Source organism: Orycteropus afer, unplaced genomic scaffold (genome assembly GCF_000298275.1).
Source record: "Orycteropus afer afer isolate SDZICR_OR568_19922 unplaced genomic scaffold, OryAfe1.0 scaffold00024, whole genome shotgun sequence".
NCBI lineage: Eukaryota > Metazoa > Chordata > Mammalia > Tubulidentata > Orycteropodidae > Orycteropus > Orycteropus afer.
Genome location: NW_006921611.1, coordinates 13,640,103 through 13,666,858, shown reverse-complemented (window position 1 = coordinate 13,666,858; position 26,756 = coordinate 13,640,103). Strand labels below are relative to the sequence as shown.

Below are 26,756 nucleotides of genomic sequence, written 5' to 3'. Positions count from 1 at the left end.
TGAAGGCAAATACCTGAACTCAAAAAAAGATCAAAACAAAATGAAGAAAGCCTAAGGTTCATGTGGGATACCATCAAAAGGAATAACCTACGTGTCATTGAAATTCCAGAACAGGAAGAGACAAATAAAACCACAGAGAAAATTGTTAGAAGAGAATTTTCCTGGTATGATGAAAGATGAGAATATATCTATTCAGGAAGTCCATGAACCCCAAACAGGATAGACCCCAATAGGAAATCACCCAGACATATCATCATCGAACTTACCAAAACCACAGACAAAGAAAGAATCATGAGAGCAGCACAGGAGAAACAAAAAGTTACCTACAAGGTGCAACCAATAAGACTAAGCTCGGATTGCTTGACAGAAACCATGCAGGCGAGAAGACAATGGGATGGCATACATAAAACTCTGAAGGAGAAAAATTTCCAACCAAGAATTAGATACCTAGCAAAACTGTCCCTCAAATATAATGGTGAAATTAGGGCATTTCCAGATAAGCAGAAATTAAGGGAATTTGTTAAAACCAGACCAAACTTACAAGAGATGCGAAAGGGAGCTCTTTGGACAGAGAAGCAACAACAGCCAACAACAACTGACCATTAACACACATGGTGACATAACCCAGAAACCAACCCAGCTATGTAAGTATCCAAAGTAAATAAGCCTACAAGATTGTAAAAAGGGAACCAGAGACATCAATTGACAAATGAAGAAAACTACAAACCAAAAAGAGAGAAAAAATTGTGTTGTTACAGAACTTCTAGAAGGTAGGGAAGTCAAGACCACTACAAGATAGAACGGACTGTTCTAAACTTGGGAAGAAAACTATAAATCACAGGGTAACCTCAAAGAAAAATTATAAACCTTCACATCAAAAAAGGACCAGCATAAATATTCAACAAATACTAAAACAATAGCAATGAAGGAAGTGATAACACGATTCATAAACAAGATAAGCTCAGCAGAGAAAATTATATGGGACAAAGAGATCAACACCACAAAAAAGCACATAACAAAAATGACAGCAACTAATTCATATCTGCCGATAATTACATATCTGGCAAGGGACTTATCTCCAAAATTTATAGTGGAAGAATGGATGATCAAACTATGGTACATACATATAATGGAATATTCCGTAGTGCTACTGCCTTGGAAACCGAAGGAGGGGTTGCTATGAGTCGGGTCCAACTCGATGGCATATAACAACATGTAGCTCTAAAGAATAAATGTAGAGTCTTCAAAACACTGCATAATATGGATGAACCTGGAGGACATTATGCTGAGTGAAATAAGTCAATCACAGAAGGACAAATACAGTATTAATTCATTGTTGTGGAGGATCAAGGAAAGGTTTGTATATGGAGGAAAACTTTCTTGGTTGATTGCCAGGGGTGGGAGAGGAGGGAACACTGCAAAAAAAAAAAAAAAAAAAAAAAAAAAAAAATGCATCGACCCATGTCACTTTACTTTTGTGTATTTCACTGTATAAATTATATTTCAATAAAATGCATTTTTTTTAAAAAAAGAAGTAGCATATGATCAAGAACCACCAGTATTGAAGGAAGAACTTTAAGCTGCACTGAAGGTATTGGTGAAAAACAAAGCTCCAGGAATTGATGGAATACCCATTGAGATATTTGAACAAATGGATGCAACAATGGAGGTGTTTACTTGCCTGTGTCAAATCACTAGAAAAGATCCATATTTGTACCCATCCCAAAGAAAGGTATCCAACAGAATGTGGAAATTATCAAACAATAACAATATCACATGCAAGTAAAATTTTGCTGAAGACATAATTCAAAAAAAGATGCAGCAGTATACAGACAGGGAACTTCTAGAAATTCAAGCTGGATTCAGAAAAAGACATGGAACAAGGGATATCATTGTTGATGTCAGATGGATCTTGGTTGAAAACAAAGACTACCAGAAAGATGTTTACCTGTGTTTTATTGACTATGTAAAAGCATTCAACTGTGTGGATCATAACATATCATGGATAATACTGCAAAGAATGGGAATTCCAGAACACTTAATTGTGCTCATGTGGAACTTGTACACAGACCAGGAGGCTGTTGATTGAACACAACAAAGGGATACTGAATGGTTTAAAATCAGGAAGAGTATGCATCAGGGTTGTATCCTTTCGCCATACTTATTCAATCTGTATGCTGAGCAAATAATCTGAGAAGCTGGACTACATGAAGAACATGGCATCAGAATTGGAGAAAGACTCATTAATAACCTGCGATATGCAGATGACACGACCTTGCTTGCTCAAAGTGAAGATGACTTGAAGCACTTACTGATGAAGATTAAAGATTACAGTCTACAGTATGGATTACAACTCAACATAAAGAAAACAAAAATCCTCCCAACTGGACCAATAAAAAATATGATAAATGGAGAAAATACTGAAGTTTTTAAAGATTTCTTATTATTTGGATCCACAATTAACATCCATGGAAGCAGCAGTCACGTAATCAGATGTCATATGGTGCTGGGCAATTTGGCACCAAAAGACCTCTTTAAAGTGCTGAAGAGCAAAGATGTCTCTTTGAAGACATAAGGCATACCTAACCCAAGTCAAGGTATTTTCAATCAACTCATATGTATGTGAAAGCTGGACAATGGATAAGGAATACTGAAGAAGAGCTGATGTCTCTGAATTGTGGTGCTGGCAAAGAATACTGAAAATACCATGGACTGCCAGAAGAATGAACAAATCTGCCCTGGAAGTGCAGCCGGAAGCAAGAATGGCCAGACTTTGCCTCAACTGCTTTGGGCATGTTGTCAGAAGGGACCACTCCCTTCTGAAGGACACCATGCTTGGTAAAGTGGAGGGTCAGGGAGCAAAAAGGGGAAGATCCTCAACGAGACAGATCGACAAAGTGGCTGCAATGATGGGCTTAAGTACAGCAGGGACTGTGAGGATGGCGCATGACTGGGCAATGTTTCGTTCTGTTGTACATAGAGTTGCTATGAATCAGAGCTGACTCGACAGCACCTAACAACAACCACAACTTCAAGCTCCAAACATATCGTAGTATGTGCCAAGATATATATAATTTTTAATTATATATCTATGAACCATGAAACATAAAATTCAGTACAGTAGATGCTTCACATTTCCAAGGGATACACCTGAACATCTTCGAAAACCCCACAAATTCTTGATCCCGATCAAATCAATTAGCAAATAATTTCACTCAGATAAACTATGCATGTCTCAAAGTACAAACCCCTCTGCAATGTAGATATTGAGTTCATTCTCTAGCTATGCTACACACAAATTCTTGGCTTAGCAATATTAATAATTGATCATGTTTCTTAAAAGTCAATTGCAATTTTTTAGTACTTACTAGAAACCAAGTGCTTTGCTAAGCACTTTACATGCATTCGTACATTAAATCATAGGAGGCAAAAGTTATGATTCCCATTTTGTAGTTGAGAAAGAGAAGCACAAACATCACCCATCAAAAAAGTGGTGGAGCTGGGATTCAAACTTCAGTATCTCCAAAACCTGTCCCTCTAACCATTTGGGTTTCTTGCAAATAGTGGGAGTCATAAATATTAAACCCATAAATATAAGCTGCAAATGTCATAGATGTAATATAATGAATCTATCTATCTATCTGTCTGTCTGTCTATCTATCTATAGTATATGCCCTTAAAAAGCATGTGAAGATAAATTATATTTAAAGATTCTTATATCAGGTTTATGGAGCTCTGGTGGTGGTGTGGTTAAGGCATTTGGCTGCCAACAAAAACGCTGGAGGTTTGAACCCACCAGCCACTCCACAAAAGAAAGATGAGGCAGTCTGCTGCTATAAAGATTTACAGCCTTGGACACCCAATGGGGATTGCTGTGAGTTGGAATCAACTGAATGGCAGTGAGTTTGGTTATATTAGGTTTGGAGTCCCTGGGTGATGCAAACAATCAACACATTCAGCTGCTAACCAAAAAGTTGGAGGTCTGAGTCCACCCAGAGGCACCTCACAAAGAGGCCTACTGATTTACTTCTGAAAAATGACCCACTGAAAATCCAATACAGCACAATTCTGCTGACAAACATAAGGCTACATGAGCCAGAATTAACTCAATGGCAACTGTTTTTTGTTTTTAACATTAGGTTTAAGGAAAATATTTTATAATTACTTGATTTGGATTCTATTTTTGTCATTTCTCTGAAAGCAAAAATTACTTCAATAAACATGCAAGTCTCTTACAGAATCTTTCCCAATGTACATAACTTAATTTTTAGGCTGACATGTTAAGACTTTGTTGTCTAAAATTTTATTAAAGAAACAAAGGCACTTTAAATCTTTTAAGAATCTACAAATGAAAAATATTTCATTGCCTTTAAACCAAGAAGCTACTTCTTGCTCTTCTTGATTTTCTTCTGAGCTGTAAACCTAAAAACATTTAAGATGGTAATGTAAACTATACACCGACTCTTCCTTGAAGAATTAAAAAGAAAATATTATCATTTGCATCTATTGACTTCAAAAGCGTTTTTGAACTTGTTTGTTAGTACATAATAGTCCTTCAGGAAGATAGTTAACTGGAATTAGCAACCTATGGTACATACTCACCTTCTAATGTCTTAATTCCCTCATCTACAAATTTTCTTGCAGCAGATGGACTACAAAGAAAGAAAAGCATTATCTCAGTATCACATGTGAAACTCAGGATTCTTGTAACAAATAACTAAAATGTTATCTCTTATCAAACAAAGAGTTGCTATGGAGCTAAAGAAGACCTGCTAAAATGGTGAAAGATTACTTTGGTAATGTTCAATTTTATCGAAAGGTAAGAATTCTTGATGCTTCAATGATTAGGAAGACAACCATGAACTTGAGCACAAAATATCTAAGCACACAGCTGCCATAAAACAGACATGCAGACATCTGAAAACTGTTGATTCAGTGTGGTGGGTAAGTTTGTGTGTCAACTTGGCTGGACCTGGTTGAGTGGCTGGGCAGCTGAATGTAGTTATTTCCCACGGTGAGACTGGTAATTAACTCCATGGTGACATCTATTGGGGCAGCTGAGTAGCTGCATTGGGTATGGCGGCTGCTTCCCGTGTATAAGAAGCAGCTTTGGGAATGGCCTTGAGCTTATGGCATGCTGAGTATGTAGGTGCATGTAGCTGAGTCTTTGTTCAGGAGCCTGCCATGCTCTGCTGATTCTGGGACTTTCAATGGACTTGACTCAACGCCTGCTGTGTTGTTTGGTAACATCGGGACTATGCCATTTTATTTGTCGACCTTGGACCTGTTAGCCTCAGCAGCCAGTAGCTGCCTAAGTGAAGAGATGCCTCCAGTTTCAGTGGGCCAGGAGCAAGAGGCAGAGCTAAAGCCCAAGGTCGAGGGGCTTTCACACAACCCCTAGAGCCTGGCACTTTGACCTCGGACTTCTAGTCTCCTGAACTGTAAGAGAATAAACTTCTGTTTGTTCAAGTCATTCCATTTGTGGTATATTCCTGTCAGAGCAGTAACCAAAACATTCAGTCAACAAAGATTTACCAAAGGTCCATTATGTTCCAGATACCCTTCCAGGTACTGAAAATACAGCAGGAAATAAGACAAATAAGATCCCTGATTTTATGAAATGTATATTCTAGTGGATAGGGAGAAATATAAAGTAGATATATAAACAAATAAAAGCATCATGTGCCTTGCAATGAATTCAAACAGTGTCATGACAGAGTGGCTGGGTGAGATAAAACCTTTAAGATGATACGAAGCTGAGACCTGAATGACAAAGAGCCCAGTTATGGGAGTGATCAAAGATAAAAGCGTATCAGGCAAAGGAAACAATCAGTGCAAAGGCCCTAAGAATGGCATGAGGCTAACTAGTCTAAGAAAAAAAATCAGTATGTATAGAGAGATGTATGGGATGGGGAGAGTGGAAGACATATGGGGCTGTGTAAGCCAGGTAGTAAATTTGGTTTTTATTCTGAGTATAGCTATTAGATGGTTTTGAGCAAAACAAAGATAAAATCTGATTTAGGTTTGTAAAAGATTACTTTGACTGCTAAGTTATTATAAATAAACCACACATAAGAAAATGACTGACGATGTTCTATGGAATGTCAAGGGCATAGGAACCTTATTGCTCACATTTTACAGAGAAGGACATTGAAACCTAAAAAGATGAAGTGACTGGCTAAGGTTACAACTCTAGTTGGTGGTAGCTCTGGGAGCAGTACCCAAATCTCCTGACTTTTACTGCACTATGCCAATTTACAACATAATAAAGTAGCAGCAAAAATAGGAAGAAACACATATTCAAACCTACAAATGCACACTAGTCTGGGGCTATGGTATTTTGAGAAAAATAACCTACACAATTCAGTAACTTGTGAACATCCTGATATTATAGCGTGGTACAGTAACTGATATTCATATCATCAAGACAGTGGAGCCTAGAAGAAATAGAACTGAATTGGGAATCAGAAGTCCTGGGTTCTAATCCTGACTCTACTAGTTATTTCACTTCATGTATGTAAGTCTCAGTTTCTTACCTAGAAAAAAAGGATAATACAACAGGTGCTCTTTAAAACAACTTCTAAGTAAAATTCAATTTCTAATTCAAATCCAAAAGCCTAGTTCTTCCTCATACTTTTAAATTCAACTAACAAATCTTATTATTTTATTCTAATTAACTCTAAACCAATTACCCAGTTTGAATTGTAATCACAAGGCTTATCTGTTATGTATATGCTAAACTATCTTCTAAAAGGCAAATTCTTAATGATACCAAATAAACTTAATATAGACATGCAAAGAAATAAAGTGCTTGCTGTAAATTCATAAGGTACTATGGAAGAAAGCAAAAATGTTTAAGATAATTATGTTCAGAGTGGCAAATGAGGCACAAACTAGAAAGGGTGATAAAATGCATACACAGTAAGTTTTAGTGGAGTTCAAAAGAAGGAGAGATTATTTCTGGCTGGGGAATCAAAATGGTTTCAGGAAGGAGGTACCATCTTGGTACCTTGGATGAGGCTTTTATAGTAGAGGCAGCATCTGTAGGATTGACCTCAGACACTTAAGCTATAGACAAGGGAAATGTATGGGCAAAGGCAAAGAGGTGGAAAATACAGGTTTTGAAGGAAAACAGTATACAATTTAGTTTGGCTGACACAGAAAATAAAACCAAGACTATTACTGTCTTTTTAAAATAGCTCTTACCCAATGCCAGTAACTCGAGTCAGGAAATTGATAGATGAACTTGTATCATCCTGTCGAATCTTTAAGGGAAAAAAGATTTAGGAATGCTTTGAAGACTCAAATAATCTTATTTAAAATACTCTAGGCAGTTAGGAGACATAAAGAGTCACTTACATTTGTCTGGATAACCCTAACAGAAGTATTCATTTATAACCTTGGTAGTTATATAAATTTGTAGTGAAAAAAACGAAAGTTCCTGAGGATGTCCAATCTCTAATTTATCTTTATAATTTAAAAAGCTCTATTCCTAAGAGACCAGAAGTGACATAATTACTATTGTCAAGGTGAAACAAAACCAAAAAATTGTTTGGGAGAGTTTAAACCCAGAAATTCTAGAAGATAATTATCTTTTAGTCAAAGCTTAAAATAATCTCTTTTCCAAACAGTACTGAAAACAAGGAGCTAATTCAATAATAGTCTTGTAAATGTCACAAAAAATAAATGAATATTTTTAACAATATTAAAATTTTTTAAACTCAGAATCTCACTAGCATGTACAACCTCAGTCACCCTGCAATGGTACCACATGATAGCTGCCATAAAGGCAGACACTGTAATTAAATTAGAAAACAAGTAATTTAAATACTACCTTTTCCAGTTTACGCAATTTTCCAGTTGCTAAAAACTCATCAATCTTTTCAGCAATTTTTGTTCCTACTCCAGGCTGCACAGAAAATTAAAAATAAAGAACATATAAACAAATCCTTACCAAATCACTAAAAGATAAAGCAAAAAGTGGGAAATGAAAAGCAAGTGATCATCACATGACAAATTTTGAAACAAGGACACAGAAAATTGATTCTCAGAAAAAAACATTCCCTCCCAGAGGCAAAATGTTTAAACAAGAGAATCCTAATGAAATTATTCTCTTTCTTTAAAAAAAAAAAATTAACAAAAATTAGAAATTTAGACTTGCATAAAGAATATTAAGAGCACTTGTTAATATCACCCTACAAAGTAAAATCACCTGTAACCTCATCACTTAACATTTGATACAAGTTACTTAACTTCTTTTCTGCTCATCCACACATACTTCTTTTTTATAAAAATAGAATCATGCTGTTTGTAAAGTGTTTTGTTTTAAAAAACTTAATAACATATCAAGAATAATTCCCCTATCAATAATACAATATGGTATATAACTGTTATATAAAAACTGGTATGTAAGTGGCATCATGGTATATAACTACATAAATGTGTTTGTATCATAACTTACTGAAAAAATATCGAGGTTATTCCCAATTGCAGTGAAACCTGTGCAAGCTGGAACTCAACAGGACTGCCTTTTTCTCCAGGTCTCTCAAGTTTTCCACCTTTGAGAGAGTGTAGTCTTAACATTTTTCTATCACTTTCTGTTAGTGGAAATTTGAACTTTTCTTTTTTGATAGATTTCCACCTTACACAGGTTCCAGCTTTTGCAAGTTTTACTGTATCTGATATTATTTAATAATGCTGTGATGAACTTCCTCTAAAACAGAGGTTCAGAAACTTTCACATGCTTCAACACTGTTAAGAGACTTACTAAAACACAGACTGTTGAATGCCACCTCAGTTTCACATTCAGTCAGTTTGGGATGGGGCCAAGAAGCTTTAGTTCTAACAAATACCCAGGTGATATTGATCTGCTAGTCCAGGAACCACACTTTTGAGAACCACTGTTCTAGAACTGCCTCGTTCTCCATGGTAGCCACTAGCCACATCAGAAAATTTTAATTTAAATTAAATTAAGTTTAAAATTCAATTACTTAGCCTGGTAGTGTAGTGCCTAAGGCACTTGACTGCTAACCAGAAGGTGGGCAATTCAAACCCACCAGCCACTCTTCGGAAGGAAGGTTGAGCAATCTACTTTCATAGTGATACCGCCTTGGAACCCAAGGAGGGGTTGCTATGAATCGGGACATTAACAACAACAAGTCACACTGGCCACATTTTTCAAGAGTTCAACAGCCAGATGTGGCTACAGTACTGAATAGCATTTCTCTAGAATATAGGCCCCAGAGAACAGAGATCCTGACTTCTCACTGGTTTATCCCTAGTGGCACCTGGATGAGTGCCTGGCATAGATATGGTCAAAAAATTATGAACTATTGAATTCTTGCATATATATATATATATATATATATATTCATTTCCTAAACACAAATCCCTCAAAGTGGAATTGCTGGATCAAAGGATATATACATTCTGCCAAAATTCTGCCATTGAAAAAGTTGGACCAACCAACACTTCCATCAGCAGTGGATGAGAGTATCCCTTTTTCCACATTTTTATCCACACTGCATACTATCTTTGATAATTTATAGGCACTATATAAACCAAACCAAAAGACAAACTCACTGCTATCATGTCAATTACAACTCATAGTGACCCTACAGAACAGAGTAGAACTGCTCTGTAGGTTTTCCCATGTTGTAAATTTTTATGGACGCAGACTACCACATCTTTCCCCTAAAGAGTGCCCAGTGGGTTCAAACTGCTGACCTTCTGATTAGCAGCTGAGCTGCTTTTACCACTGAGCCACCACAGTTAATTGGCACTATACAGAATTATGTTTTAATAAGCAATTTTGATTTTAATGAAGTTCAATTTTTTTCATGTTTATCGGTATCTTTTAGTTAAATAAAAGGACCTTGAAATTTATTTAATGTTTAATAAATGTCCCAAGACTACAGATCCCAAAATCGAATTTTGAGAATGGTAACAGAGAGAAATGAACAAAAGATTAAAAAAGTAGATTAGATTGGAAAAGGGAAACAGCTCAGCCTTCTCATTTCCTCTATCAGAAGGTTAGAAGAAAACCAATTTTTTCCCCTGTACAGAACACTGCTACAATAATTTCACTCCAATAATACACTAACCTAAAGCAATTTAGCCCCAGGTGATTTCCTAACCAAGATGTCACTTTGAAGACTAAGGTACACCCAACCCAAACCTTGGTATTTTCAATAGCCTCTTCTGCATGTGAAAGACAGACAATGAATAAGGAAGATCAAAGATGATATAATGCATTTGAATTGTGGTGTTGGCAAAGAATACTGAAAACACCAAGGATGCCAGAAGAACGAACAAATCTGTCTTGGAAGCAGTGCAGTTGGAATGCTCCTTATGAGCAAGAATAGCCAGACTTCATCTCACCTACTTTGATCATTTTGTCAGAAGGAATCAGTCTCTGGAGAAGGAAATTATGCTTGGTAGAGGGTCACTGAAAAAGGCGAAGACCGTTAACGAGATGGACTGACACAATGGCTGTGACAGTGGGCTCAAGCATATCAAGGATTGTGAGGATGGTGCAGGACTGAGCAGTGTTTTGTTCTGACGTACACAGGTTCACTATGAGTCAGAGCCAACTCATCAGTACCTAACAATAACAACATTAAGGAGCTTGGATGGCATAGTGGTTAAAGCATTAGGCTGCTAACCAAAATGTTGGTGGTTTGAATCCACTAACTGCTCCCGCAGAGAAAGATGAGACAGTCTGCTTCCATAAAGATTTACAGCCTCAAAAACCTCTGAGGGCAGTTCTATTTTGTCTTACAGGATCACTTTGAGTCAGAATCAACTTTATGATAGTTAAGTTTGATAATATTAACAAATAAAAGGCAAACTACTCATCCTGGAAATTCTAATTTCTAGAATTATCAAGCTATACTCATATTTGATAGTTAAAGTAGTTAAAAAGGAATAATAGTGATATTTTCATGTCCAGCCTTATGCAAAAGTTTTGGATACTTTCTTTTTAAGAGGATTACAACCATTTTTTTTTTTAAATTGTGATTTAGGTGAAAGTTTACAAATTCATTTTCCATATAGCAGCTCACATACCTTTATCTCATGACACTGACTGCAATTTCCCACAATGCAACAGCTCCCCTCCCACATCCTCCCCATAGTTACCGCTTCCCTGTGTCCTTGCCTCTCATGCACTCCTGCCACCCAAGCTGTCTCCCTGTGCATACACAGCCCTTCTGTGGTTTTTGGATACTTTTGTGTTCTATTTAGGGCTATGTCATGAGCTAAGATTTGGGATGAAGTGTATCAGAGTTTGTCAGAAGTCTGCCTTTAAGAAATGAACAGGTTATTTGCAATAAACACAAAAAGAAATTCAATGGTTATCTCAAATATTAAAAGGGGAACACAATGGAAGCTGGAGTGGTTCCAGAGGTTAACACTGAGTTAGTTCACTAAAATAGAAAGAAAATTATAATTAACACCTTTTTAACACTTTTAAACCCACCCCACCACCACACACAAATAAAGCACTTCGTATTTGAAAAAGTATGCTTGAAATAACTTTAATATTCTAAGAAATAAGAAGCTAGTGTGAGTCTGTGTAGGTCAAGGAAGCTTCTGAGAGGTCAATTTAGTTTCATGGGAACTCATCAAATTTGTCCATGTGTGAACTCTTTAATCAACTTGTTCACTAAACTTACCAATTTCTTAGCTTCTGCTCCACTTTTTATTTTGTGTGGGTACTTTGCTATCACAGATGCTGCTTTTCTACAAGAAGAAAGAAAAGAAAACCAATTTGAAATCCAATGAAGCCTTGATTTTTCTTAAATTGGAACATACACACAAGCTAATATCCAGTTTGAACTTTCACCAAGACTTCTAACTCCACATAAAACTTACAACTCAGATGAGCTGGCAGACCAACAACTACATCTCTTGACTTTTTTGAATAGCTTGAAAATTCTCACATTGGAGGACAATCTGATTTTAACTATATATAAAGCTAGAGAGACTGAGACCAACAGCCTTTCCTCGTATTTGGGACTAAGTGGAAAATATCATTAGATCTTTTTTTTAGTAGCTAGATTTAAAAAAAATTGTTCATAACTTTCTTTCATTAAAGTGTTTCACCATATTCAGACTACTAGATACCTGATTTGCTTATCTATGGTGGCTATTTAAAAATTCATGGTTTAAAGTTGGCATCCCATTCTGTCCTTATAGCAGTTCATTTTTCACTGCACCCATTTCAGTTCAGCATAAAGCAATGACCTGTGATTCCTATCTCCACACATATCCGCTTAATAATCTGGTGAGACTGGGTACTTTATGGGAGCTTACTAAAGATATGTTATCTATTAATTTTAATTAATTAATGCTAAATGTAGTTTAGAATTGATGCTGATAAAAAGCGATAGCACGTCTAAGTCTAAAGCATAAATACTGAATAGTCCTTAGAGCTTTTTTCATTCTATCGTAGCACACAGAACCTTTATACTTGGGACTTCAACTTCTCTATAAATAGCCTTGGTGGCACAACGGTTAACTATTCGGCTGCTAACCAAAAGGTTGGTGGTTCAACCCACTCAGTGGGTCCATGGGAGAAAGACCTGGCAATCTGCTCCTGTAAGGATTATAGCCAGAAAACCCAATGGGGCAGTTCTACCCTGTCACATGGACTTGCTGATTGAAACCCACTCGATGGCACCCAACAACAACATTCAGCATATTATTGGTGATGAATACGGAAAGGTCGGTCGAGGGGAGTTTGTGGAGGGAATTGTTTCAGGGCAGGCATATTTGATACTGTGGGGTAAAGCCTGAAAGGGAAAAAGAATTACAACATGAAAGGTTTTTGGCATGCCATTATGCAATAGAGATTTATCAAGGTAAAAAGGAAATATCTAACTATTTGATATGGGAGAATGACAAAATCAGATAACTATTTGGCAATAATGAAGAGAAATGTACATTAAGGTAGAAGGAAGCATGCATGGGTGGTAGAGTATTACTGACCTTCCTGGACTTAATTTCCACTCAAATCCCACCGGTTAGGCAAAATGAATTACTGACTTTCAGAAAATGCCACAGTCCTTTTTGTCTCAGTGCCTCCATGGCACATTTTGTTTCCTTTGTCTAGATTGCTCTTTCTCTCACTTATCCTCTGATGTCTCCTTCAAGACTAAACACCTCTTTAGAGCCTGTGACTCACAGAAAAAGATGGGGTTCAATGTCTCTCTGGTTTCTAAATCATCAATATGTACATCAAATGACAGTATAATTACTTTACACAGGAAATTATACAAGGGAAGGATAGGAGGGACAGTATTCAGTTCTGAATAGGGTGAGTGGGATGAGAAGAAGTAGTTAAGTTTGTTTTGAAAACATACAAATAAAGGGATCATAGGATTAAAAATCTGGAGAAAAGCTCAATGTGGCAAAAATTCGGATCCACTGATGTAAGTGGTATTCAAAGCTAAAGATAGTAAGATTGCCAGGGAAACTATGAAAGTGAGAAAAGAGTTAGTCCTCTGGGGACTACCCATATTAAAAGCTAAAAGACAAGAGGTGCCAGAGTAGAGGAGTGCCATCAAATAAGCCAAGGGAAAGTATTCCATGGAATGAGCTAGAGGCGAGTGCCAGCAAATGCCTAGTAAGACGAAGTATAAGTGAGGGCATTTTCAGAGAAATTATCCTGCAATGAGTTAAGGAATGACTAGGGATAAGGTTCAGGCAATGAATATGGATTATTCTTCAAGAGGTTTAATTGTAAAGTGGAGGGAAGAGATAAGGTGTTACCTAAAAAGAGTTAAGAAGATTGTTTTTGTTTTTGCTTAAGGCTGGGGAATTTGAATGTGTTAATATTCTGAGAAGGGAGCTCTGGTGGCATAGTCCCTAAGGCATCTGACTGCTAACCAGAAGGCTGGCGGTTCAAAATCACCAGCCACTCCTCGGAAGGAAGCCTGGGCAATCTACTTTCATAGAGATATGGCCTCAGAAACCCAAGGAAGGGTTGCCAGGAGTCAGAAACGACCCCATGGCAGTGTGTTTGGTTTCCTTGGTTTATATTCTGAAGAACAGAAGTAGGTGAATGTGAGAATAGCCAGGATAAAGTCCCGGGTAAGATGGAAATCAAATTAAAGCGACAGGATCAGCCACAGACTAACCAGATGGAAAGATGTGATTCCTTGAATCTCATCTATTTCACAGCACTGTCTTTCACTAGGCATTTCCAGTAATTCACGTTTGATCATAGAGAAAAATACCTATCAAGTTATACCTATTTTCTATCAGAATTGGGAACTGATCATAATTGATCCTACAGAGCTCTGCCCAGATTCTTTCAGACATACTGCAGTAAGGAACCACCACAATGTCAAACCCTGGATTCTCCTTTCTTCCTTTTTTTTGCGGATGATTCCAATATCTACTTGACCTATCATCTCTTAACTGGCAAAAACAGGGGTATACCAGAACGCATGCAATCACAGACTGCTGCACTGTCCCACCTGTAAGCGTTGTACTTGTGGATAGCTTGGTTCACATTCTTCTCAAAGTTAGCGAGTTCTGAAAAGGCAACAAGAGGCTCGGGTGAACAAGAACCACAGCTAAACAAATGGGAACTGAGTTTTCTGGAACGTGGGCAGTGACCATTCTCTTCTCCAGAGAATGAGGCAGCCCAAGAGAAGACTCAGGAGTTTCGGGCAAGAGTGGCCGCGCGGGCCACGGGCGTTGAGGGTAGATCCATATGGAAGGCGACCTGCTGTGAGGGACTGGAGAGCCACGGGTCGGCCCCATCCCCTGGACTGTCGCGGGGCTTGGCGGGGGGGAGAAGGAAGGGAAGGCAATGAAATGGGAGGAAAGAAGAAAGCCAGAGGAGCCCGGCCCGGTGCTAACCCGTAAGCATGTCGGTGATTCCCCCGTTGAGCGTCTCCTGTGGCGCCTTCCGTTTGCTCATGGTGACTTGCACCCAAGGAACCCAGAGTCCTCAGTGCCAGAGACTTGCCCCCGCGCCCTGCGCTAAGGGGCCAAGAGCTGCCAGGGCTGGACCAGTCCAGCCCCAGCGAAGCCAGCACAACCATCTGAACAATGGCCGCCACTGACAGGAGGTGCGGGGCGGCGGGCGTGGTGACGTCATGCATGAGGGGGCGCTACCTCCTCCTGGTTGGGCGCTGGCGAAGGGGACGGGCTAGAGAGGCGAGATCTCACTACGTGAGAAAAGGGAAATGTTAACCTAAAAGAGGAAGGTGAGGCTGAACTGCGATTTGGAAAGGGGGAATTTGGGTAACTTGGAATTACATCCCTATGGGGCTATTATGGGGGATCTGGATTCTTAACCTAAGAAGTTACATTTTCCCCCCAATACATTTATCTGGATTCCTCTCCCTAGAAGGAAAAAAAAGGAGTACGATTTGACTCTGTGACGTGTAAAATGGTGGGCTTGGGAGATAAAATACTAAAGACCGCTGTTTTGCACATATGTTATGTGCACTGCTACAGTTATTGACTACATGATGTATTTCATATGTGGTAAGAGGCAACAATGGCGTTATACTTGTCAACAACGTTCTGTAAGAATATAGTGCAGTCCGCACTGCAGTGGAGTTCTGTAGTAAGTAAGTGGGGTGCAGCTGTATACTGGATTGAAATATGCTGATCATTCAAAACCCTTCTTTTAGCCTGCCACACAAAACTTTTTAGCAGATCTGCCAACCGATATTAAAAAAAGAACTTTCTTTTTTATTCCCCAGCCTTTTGAGGTAGAGATCAACGTGATGAAAAGTCCACAAAGAAATGAGAAGTGCTTAACCTAGATAATGAGCAACGAAACTGTCGTTCTAACATGATGACCTGTATCTGAGAAACAATTCTGCTGGAAAAATGGAAATGTGACATTTTTATTTCACACTAGGCAACCACTTAGTGTAAATTAAAGTCTTCATACAAAATGATATATAGTTGCCATAGAAAACTGTGTAGAATGAATAAAATGGCAAAAGAGAAATTAAAAGCAAAGATCATCTCTCTATCCTGATTAACCACTATTAAAATTTGGAACATGTTTCCAGTCTTCTAGTATTTTTAAAATTTCCATTGTTGTTACCTGCGGTCAAGACGGACCGACTCATAGCGACCCCTCCTTGAGTTTCTGAGGCAGTATCACTACGGAAATAGATTGCCGACCTTCCTTCCCAGGAGTGGCTGGTGGGTTTGAACCGCCAGCCCCCAGGTTAGCAGTCAAATGCTTTAGGCACTACACCACCAGAGCTCCCATATACCCCCTATATCTCCTAAAACCCCATGCACCTTCTCCCTCTATGATGGACTCAGGGCAAAAACCCAAAATCAGGATAAATCAAAGTCTTTGATGCTGTGAAGCAACTTAAGGTGACTGGAAAAAACACCCTGCCATGTTGTAGCTCCTCCTTTAAACTGATGGCCTTAATCACACCCAAAGTGTGGCGTTCAGTGCTGTCTACCAATTTACTCTAGGTCCCCAGTCCACTTGTTTCCCACTCTCTTAGATAACTTTGTCATACTAATTTCCATTATTTTTCATTAATGGAATAATGATTTAGGTATAATTAGTTTCTTTGATTTATATGGTTGTGGTTGTTTTTTTACTAATATCAGTATGCATTGTAAGTTATGTTTATTGCACATTTGTATTTCTTCTTTTGTGAATTTTCTACTGATATCCTTTGATCATTTTTCTAATTGGAGTAGTTGTAAGTTATTAATGTGTTAGCTCTTTTATGTACTATTAACCTTTTTTTTTTTGTATATTGCAAATAATTTCCCAGTTGTCTCTTGCCTTTTAACTTTATTCCTGCAGTTTCTTAACACTATGATTCCCACTTCCATTTAGATATGTGACTCATCTTAGTTTTTTTTGTTGTTGTTGTTGTGCACAATTTTTTCTATCTGACTTCTATTCCAGGCTATACTCATATTATTTAGTTCTGAAGAATGATTGTCCCTCATTAAATAAAAAATGTCTTTATTCACTTCTGAGTAGTAAAAATTACAAATTCTGGGAATTGTAGGATCATTTTTATATGAGAATTATACCCACCTTTTAAAAAATCTATGTAAGACAATCCAATGATTAAAAAATACAAGTGTCAGGGAATCTCAGGAAATGATCAATGCTCTGTCTTTCAACATTTGATTAATACTGTCTTCTTGAACTATTTTATTTTCTTTTGGCTTCTAAGATACCACATGCTCCAGGTTTTCCTTCTTCCTTACTGGCCACTCCTCCTCAGGTTTTTGTACTGGTTCCCAGCTCCTCCTCCACTCTTCAACTTTATGGGTAAGTGCCTCAGGCCTGGATCCTCTAACCAGCTTTTCTGCCTTTTTCAGTTTCACCTGTTTAAATGCCACATTTAGTTTGAAGACTTCTACATTTATATTTCCATCCTTCATCATTCCCTTAAGCTTCAGTCCCATATATCAAACTGCCTACCGGATGTCTCCAACTGTTTGGGCAGGCACCACAAAGACAAAATGGCCTAAAGAACTCTTGATTCTTAGAAAATAACAAATGCTGGTGAAGATGTGGAGAGATAGGGACTCTCATCACTGCTCGTGGGACTGTAAAATGATATAACCATTGTAGAAATTGGTATGGTGATTCCTTAAAAAGTTGGAAATTAAAATGCCATTTGATCCAGCAATCCCATTACTAGGGATATACCCTAAAGAAGTGAGAGGCAAGACACAAATAGATAGTATGCACACCCATGTTCATCACACCACTATTCACAATAGCAAAGAGATGGAAATAACCTAAGTGCCCATCAACTGTGATGCATACAGTGGAATACTATGCAACCCTAAAGAATAATGTAGAATCTGCAGAACACCACCATAACGTAGATGAACTTGGAGGACCTTATGCTGAGTGAAATAAGTCAATCACAGAAGGACAAATATTGTATTAGTCTGCCATTGTAAAAGTCAAGGAAAGGTTTACACATAGAAGGAAACTTTCTTTGTTGGTTACCTGGGAGGGGAGGGGAAGGAAAATTTCTAGATAGGTTGAAAAAAAAAGATTTTATATAGAGAGGGGAAAAAAAAAAAAAACAGAGACTATTAGTGGTTAGCAGGGGTAGGAAGGAAGGGAAAAGGGGAAGCTTTTGTTTGGGGGGCACTGAGTTTATGCTAATAGGTGGTAGAATATTTTGAAAAAGGATAGCAATAATGGTGGTAGAACATGGAAAATGTTATCAGTGTCCCTGAGCTGTAAATGTGGAAGTATTGTGTTGGTGAATGTCTTGTTATATAAGTTTTCGCCACAATAAAAGTTAAAAAAAAAAAACACAAAAAACTCTTGATTCTTGCCCCACTCCAACTCTCATTGGCTTCTTCACTTTTCCCTGTCACAGTTAATGGCACTTTCATCCACCACTCCATCAGGCCAAAAATCTAGGAGTCATTCTTTTTATCTTTCTGCCTTTTTTGTTGTTGAAAATGCACACAGTAAAATGTACATTGATTCAACAATTTCTACATGTATAATTCAGTGACACTGATAACATTCAAGGTATGTAATCATTCCCATCCTTCTTTTCTGAATTGTTTCTCCCCCATTAATATAAACTCACTGCCCTCCAAGCTTCCTAGCCAACTTTTTGAGTTGCTATTCATAGTTTGATCCAATATAGACAGTCCTTCCACCACTCATCTGTCAGTTTGTTGTACTTTGGTGGCTTACACGTTGCTGTGAGGCTGGAGGCTATGCCACCAGTATTTCAAATACGAGCAGGGTCACCCCTGGTGGACAAGTTTCAGTGGAGCTTCCAGACTAAGACAGACTGGAAAGGAAGGGGCCATCTGCTTCTGAAAAAACTGGCCAGTGAAAACCTTATGAATAGCAGTGAAATACAGTGTGATATATTACTGGAAAAATTTATGAATAGCCCAGAAACATTGTCTGATATAGTGCCAGTGATGAGCCTTTCAGGTCTGAAGGCACTCAAAATACAGGGAGAGACCAATGATTGTATCTTACATGGCTGCTTGCAAGCTTTCAAGATTCCAGTCTATACTCACCAAAGTAGAATGCAGAACATTGTCTTTGTGGACTATGTTATGCCAATTGACCTAGATGTCACCCCAAACTATGGTCCTAAGCTCTCAAGCCCAGTGATTCATTCCTTCACAAAGTTTGATTACTAAGAAATTTTCATAACTTTGCCCCCCGTATGCTCTACTGCATACATGGATATATTTACAACTCATGCAAATACATATGTAGAAATATTCTCTGCCAAACTTATATATACTCATGGGTATAGTCCTTTTCTCCTTCCTATGCCTATTCAGCTTTCATGTCTAGCTATGTATTCACTCATAGATTATTGTTTTTATTTCTATTATTGTATGATTCTGTATGTAGGAGTCATTTTTGATTGCTCATTTCTTACCCTACATCCAGTCCATCAATGAGTCTTATATGTTCTGAACAAGAATATATGTTCTGAATTGCATTACCTCTTACCACCTCTACCTGTTAAAAACAAAACCCATTGCCATTGAGTCAATTTTGACTCCTACCAACCCTAGAAGACAGAGTGCAACTGCCCTGTAGGGTTTCCAAGGCTGTAATCTTCAAAGAAAGATTGACACATCTTTCTCCAGTGAAGCAGCTAGTGGGTTTGAACTGCTAACTTCCTGGTTAGCAGCCAAGTGTTTAATAACTGTACCACCAGGGCTCCTTCTACTGCCACTATCCCAGTCCAATCTACCACGACCTTTCTCCTGCATTTCTGCTATAACCTTCTAAGTGGGCTTATGTTATGCCATTTGAGCTTGTTCCCTGCTTCTGCTCTTATTCCCCTACAGGTCATGCTCCAAATAGGAAAAAAAGTGACCTTTTAAAAACATTTTAGAACTTGTCACTCATTTGATTAGATACCATCTGTTTTTGTTCTTTAGTGCAACTCTAACAGTAAACACCACAAAAGGGTGGCTTTAACAAACAGGAGTTTATTCTCTTACAATTTAGGAGACTAGAAGTCTGAGTTCTAACTGCCAGCTCTAGGGCTGGGTGAAAGCCCGTCAACCTTGAGCTTCAGCTCTGCCTCTTGTTCCTGGCCCACTGAAGCTAGAGGCTTCTCTTCACTCAGGCAGCTGCTGGCTGCTAAGGCTGACAAACCCAAGGTCGACAAATAAAATGGCACAGTCCCAAGATATACCAAACAACATGGCAGGCTACTAGTTCAAAGTCCAGAGATAGTCCCAAGATCAGCAGGAAGCATGACAGGCTGCTGAATGAAGACTCAGCTACATTCAGGATCCAAAAAGGATCCTGCAGAGACCTTTCTCAAAGCTGTTTTCTTATATACTGGAAGCAAACCACATTGCTAAGGCAGCTACTCAGCTGCTCCAGTAGATTCTACCATGGAGGTGATTACCAGTATCCTCATGGGGAATAACGAGATCCAGCTGCCCAGCCACTCAAAACCAGGCCCAGCCAAGTTGACACACCACTTACCTACCACACCATCTAATATCACTTAGAATAAAATTCAGTCACTTTTCCATTTTCCACAAGGCCTAATGTGATTTATCTTCTGACCACTTTTCCCTGTCAGTACACACATGTCATAATTTGTACTTGCATCAGGACCATTCCCTTACTGGTAAGCCTTTCCCTGGCTACATTCTGATTATCATTCAAGTTTCATCCTAGTCACATTCCTAAATAAGTCCCAGGCACTCTCTATTTCATTACCATATTTTTTTTCTATAGCACTTAAAATTATCTTAAACTTGCACAAGAGGTACAAAGACAGCAAAGATAAACACTTTAACATATACAATACTACATTATCAGTAATAACAAACACTAATATATGGGCAGACACACATAGATAGGCTGAATGATCAAGTATGTTTAGGCAAAAGGGAATACACCTATAACAATATATAAGTTTGGCAGACAATATTTCTACATATGTATTTGTATGAGCTATAAGAATGTCTACATAAATAGAACAGGGGGCAAAGTTATGATAACTTCTTAGCCACAGTCAGCTACCCTGAGGGAGTGAGTTTTGGGCCTCTGGGCTCGGGACCATGGATGTGGGGGGACATCAAGCTCAATTGGCATAACATAACTGCACTAAAGCATTGTTCTACATCCCAGTTTCGTGAGTAGCGACTGGAGTCTTAAAAGCTTGCAAGCAGCCATCTAGATGTAATAATTGGTCTCTCCTCATCTGGAGCAATGAAAAATGAAGAAAACGAAAGACATATGTAAACAATTAGTCCAAAGGACTAGTGGACTATGCATACCTCAGCCTACTTGACCCTGAGACCAGAACAGTTGGTGCCTGGCTACCGCTGTCAACCACTTGGCAAGGGATAATCCAGGAGATTCTGGATAGAGTGGGAGAAAATTGTGGAACAAAACTCAAAATCATAAAAAAAGACCAGGGTTACTGGTCTGATAGAAACTGGTGAAACCCCCAAGACTATGGCCCCTTGTCACCCTTCAGGTTCAGGAACTGAACTCACACCCATGGCTTCCAGCCAAACAATAGAGAGTCATATAAAGTGAATATTTACAGCAGGTAGGTGTGCTCTTCAGAACAATCAACCATCGGAGATTAGAAGGGCAGCATTTGCATAGAGAAATAGCTCAGCAGGCAGAAATGCACAGGAAAAGACACAGGGAAAAGGTAACCACAGGGAGAAGTGGGAAGAGAGCTGTTACATTATAGGGATTGCAATCAATGTCATGAAACAAAATAAGTAGGACTGCTGTATGGAAAATGAATTTGCTCTGTAAACTTTCATCCAAATCACAACAACAAAAGAATTATTTTAAACTTCCTCATGTGTTATTTGCCTATTATCTATCTCTTGCTCTAGCCTTCCTCCCACCAATGTAAGACATAGGTTCCAGGGAAACCAGTTGCTGTGCAGCTGATTGTGACTCATAGAGACCTCACATGTGTCAGAGTAGAACTATGCCCTAAGGGATTTCAATGTCTGATTTTTCAGAAATAGATCCCCAAGCCTCTCTTTGAGGTCCCTCTGGGTGGATTCCAACATCCACCCTTTCACTTAGCCAAATGAGTTAACTATATGCATCACTCAGAGCCTTGAATTAATCTTGTTCACTGCATAGTAGGTCTCAATAAATATTTATTGAATATCTGCAGTGTCAAACATTTTAAATTATGGAGTAAGAGAATATTGACATATCATGAGTGTTCAACCATCCTGGTTTAACAGGGTCCAAGTGGTTTCCTGGGATATGGAACTATGTGCAGAGACCAGGAAAGTTCAGGGCAATTAGGGATGTGTTGGTCACCATTTTAACAAATGGTAAACCCAGAGAAACCTAACTTGGAATAAAACCCTGAGAACTTTTTTTAGGGCTCCTAACTGGAGCAATTTTTTTTTCTTTTAAACAACCATTTATTGAATGGATATCTGATTGAGGGAGACTGGTGGTACAGTGGTTAAGTTCCGGGCTGCTACTAAAAGGTCAGCAGTTCAAACCCACAAGCAACTCCACAGGAGAAAAATACAGCAGTCTGCTTCTGTAAAGATTTACAGCCTTGGAAACTCTATAGGGCAGTTCCACTCTGTCCTGTAGAGTAGCTATGAGTTGGAATCAACTCAGTGGCAATGCATTTGAGTTTTGGCTCCAACTGTGCATAGGATGGATGACTGGGGAAGAGGTAATAAGAGATATGAAAGACCTACTACTTGGAGAATCAGAAAAATTCATACACACTACAAAGCAGTGAATCAAGAGGGTTTAGGGGTGGGAGAGTGAATCAAGTGATGAGCAGTGCCTCAGGAGTCATGGCTGAATCATGGATGGGTTGACCTGATGACCAGGGACTTAGAAAGAACAGGATTAGAAGAACAGTGACAAGAAGAGGCACGTGGATGGACCTCTGTTATAGACTGAATTATGTCCCCTACCCCAAAATATATGTTGGAATTTAACCCCTGTATTTGTAGATGTAATCCCATTTGGAAACAGGGAATTCTTTGTTATGATGATGAGGCCATGTTAGTGGAGGGTGTATTTTGAGACAATCAGTTTGAGATATAAAAGAAGATTAAACATAGAAGCAAGAAAGTACAAATGGGAGAAGATGATGACACATGGAGATCACCAAGGAACTAAGGAACAGAAGCTGAAAAAAGGCAAGGACTTTCCCCCAAGAGCCAACATAGAGAGAAAGCTTTCCCTAAGAGCTGTAGCCCTGAATTCAGACTTCTAACCCCTTAACTTTGAGAAAATAAGTTTATGTTTGTTAAAGTTACGCTCTTATGGTATTCTGTCATAGCAGCACTAAGAAACTAAGACAACCTCTCAGAATGTGTCCAGACTGAAGATAGCTGTATCCCATGCAAGACAGAAATTCTCCTGAACCTTTAACCAATGTAAAATGTGCTAATTAAATCTGTGCCTCTGCTGTATTCAGCAGAATTAAAATTGAAGTTACCAATGCCTGACCTTTAGGCTCTTTATCTGGGTAGGAACCATAGGTAGCAAAGGAGATATTTTCTTTGTGGTCAAGTCAGGATGTAGAAGGAATGCAATCTAAGGAGGGAGTCTTAACACAAATACACTTGCATAAAATGGCCTTAAGAAATACTCTGTTTGAACTTCCAGTAAGATGGCAGAATAGGCAGACAAACTACACAGACCCTTTTCAACAAAGAAAAGAGAAACCAAATGCCAGAGATATAGAAGATAGTCCTGGAGCCCTGAGCTTTGAAAAGAAGTATACAAAAGTGGATTAGGCACCAACTAGTGGAAGAACCTGAATTAAAACAATGAGTATGGAGATGGATGGAGCTGCAGACTGTCAGCTACTCTGATGGCACCAAAGGCCTGAATATTTCCAACTGGTGTTGGGACCTGAGAATTGACCTGAAGATCAACCCTGGTCACAAAAGGCTGCAGGAATGACTATGCTGGTGGCTGGTGACCAGGAAGGGAAACAACAAAGAGGGAAACAACTCAAGCTGAAGACTTTTGGCTGTCCGGAGGGTACAGCCATTTTGATTGTTTACAAGCGGTGGCCACTTTGGATACCTAAAGTGACTGAGGGTACAGCCATTTTGAATGTTTGCAAGAGGTGGCCATTTTGGATAGGTAAGTGATAGCATTCTCATTCAGATTCCAGGGACCTAAGAAAAGGCTCCACTTGCCAAGGAGACTGACAACAGGAAAGGAGACAGGTGGTGAGTATATAAGTGCTGCCAACTAGTGAATAAAGGAGCACAGTACCCTCCTTACTTAGATAACATCCAAAGAAAACAAAAATCTTGGGCAAATCACTCCAACATACAATCACCAATTAAATATAAAAACAAAAATATCACAATGCCTCGGACACAACAGAGCATCACAGTCCACACAAAGAAGCAAGACAAAGCGGGAAACAAGGGTCTAGGACACAGACCCAGAACACATCCTTGAGGAAGAAGCAGCATTAGAACTCCCAAAAAAGGAATTCAAAAGAATTATATTTAGGTACCTTCAACAGCTTGAGAGACAGATCAAGGAAAACACTGGCAAAATTGAGGAAAACACAGAAAAAACCTTACAACAATTTTAGAAGAAAATACAAGAACAAAATGACAAAATCAATGAAAAACTAGAAATGACACAAAATCTACAGATAGAAATCCAGAAGATTAATACTAAATTTTCAGAAACAGATAGCACATTGAGCAGGCAAAGGATCAGAATCAACTCAATGGAAGACAGAATTAGTGACATGGAAGACAAATACCTCAACACTTCTTTGGAAAGGACTCGTTCAGAAAAAAAGATCAAAACAAAATGAAGAAACCCTAAAGATCATGTGGGATACTATCAAAAGGAATAACCTACATGTAATTGGAATTCTAGAACAGGAAGAGACAAATGAAATGACAGAGAAAATTGTCAAAGATTTGTTGGAAAAGAATTTCCCTGGTATGATGAAAGATGAGAATATATCCATTCAAGAAGACCAAAGAACCCGAACAGGATAGACCCCAAAATAAAATGACCAAGACATAACATCATCAAAATCACCAAAACCAAAGCCAAAGAAAGAATCCTGAAAGCAGCACAGGAAAAAATTAAAAGGTGCCTAAAAGGGACAGCCAATAAGACTAAGCTTGGATTTCTTGACAGAAACTATGCAGGAGAGAAGGCAACAGGATGGTATATCTAAAACCCTGAAAGAGAAAAATTTCCAACCAAGAATTATATACCCAGCAAAACTGTCCCTCAAATAGGATGGTGAAATTAGGATATTTCCAGATAAGCAGAAATTAATAGAATTTGTTATAACCAGGCCAATCTTACAAGACACGCTAAAGGGAGTCCTTTGGACAGAGAACCAAGAATAGCAAAAAAAAACAACTGACCATTAACATACATGATGACAAAACCCAGAAACCAACTCAGTTAAGAAAGTATCCAAAGTAAATAAGCCCACAAGATTGTAAACAGGGAACCTAGAGACATCAATTGACAAATGAGGACAACTACAAACCAAAAAGAGGGAAAAACTGTGTTGTTATAGAACTTCTAAATGGTAGGGACGTCAAGACAACTGCAAGATAGAACAGACTATTCTAAAATTGGGAATAAAACTATAAATCACAGGATAATCTCAAAGAAAAATGATAAACCTTCACATCAAAATAAAAAAGAGGATGAGCACTATTTAGCAAATACCAAAAAAAAAAAAAAAAATAGCAACAAAGAAGTGATAACACAATTAATAAATAAAATGAGCTCAGCAAAGAAAATTATATGGAAGAGAGAAATCAGCAACACCACATAACAAAATGACAGCAACAAATTCATACTTGTTGATAATTACACTGAGTGTCAATGGATTAAATGCATCACTCAAGAGATGGAGAGTTGCAGACTGGATGAGAAAACATAACCCATCAATATGCTGTCTACAAGAGACACACCTTAGAGACAAAGACAAAAATAGACTAAAAATCAAAGGATAGAAAAAGATAAATCAAGCAAATAGCAACCAAAAAAGAGCAGGAGTGACAATATTGATTTCTGATAAAATTGACTTTAAGACAAAAAACACCATAAGAGACAAGGAAGGACACATGAAGATTAAACGATTAAGTGTTCTAGAGTTCCCATTCTTCTCAATGCTATCCATAATTTGTTATGATCCACACAATCAAATGCTTTTGCATAGTCAATAAAACACAGGTAAATATCTTTCTGGTATCTATGCTTTGAGCCAAGATCTATCTGATGTCAGCAATGATATCCCTTGTTCCATATCCTCTTCTGAATCCAGCTTGCATTTCTGGAAGTTATCTCAATATATTGCTGCAACAATTTTTGAATTATCTTCAGTAAGATTTTACTTGCATGTGATATTAATGATAATTTCCACATTCTGTGAGGTCACCTTTCTTTGGAATGTGTACAGATATGGATCTCTTCCAGTCAGTTGGCCAGGTAGCTGTCTTCCAAATCTCTTGGCATAGCCAAGTGAGTGCCTCCAGCAGGGCCTCCATTTGTTGAAACATCTCAATTGGTATTCCATCAATTCCTGCAGCCTTGTTCTTCACTAGTTCCTTCAGTGCAGCTTCAACTTCCTCTTTCAATACCATTGGTTCTTCATCATATGCCACATACTAAAATGGATGAGGAGGAGAGACAACGAACAGAACAAGGGGACACTACATGGTTTAAAATCAAGAAGGGAGTGCGTCAGGGTTGTATCCTTTCTCCACACTTATTCAATCTATATGCT

At 38.4% G+C, this 26,756-nt stretch overlaps 1 protein-coding gene across 1 annotated transcript in view; it reads right to left on the bottom strand.

The window, feature by feature from the left end:
- Positions 1–14,932, bottom strand: part of POLB (DNA polymerase beta) — a 51,308-nt gene extending 36,376 nt beyond the window's left edge. The window contains exons 1-6 of the mRNA XM_007935028.2: positions 14,872–14,932; positions 14,484–14,541; positions 11,676–11,742; positions 7,835–7,909; positions 7,207–7,265; positions 4,603–4,652 (exon numbers count right to left, since the gene is read on the bottom strand). Of these exons, the coding sequence (XP_007933219.1) occupies positions 4,603–4,652; positions 7,207–7,265; positions 7,835–7,909; positions 11,676–11,742; positions 14,484–14,541; positions 14,872–14,932 (370 nt within the window). The remainder of the gene's footprint in view (positions 1–4,602; positions 4,653–7,206; positions 7,266–7,834; positions 7,910–11,675; positions 11,743–14,483; positions 14,542–14,871) is intronic.
- Between the last annotated feature and the right edge of the window lie 11,824 nt (positions 14,933–26,756).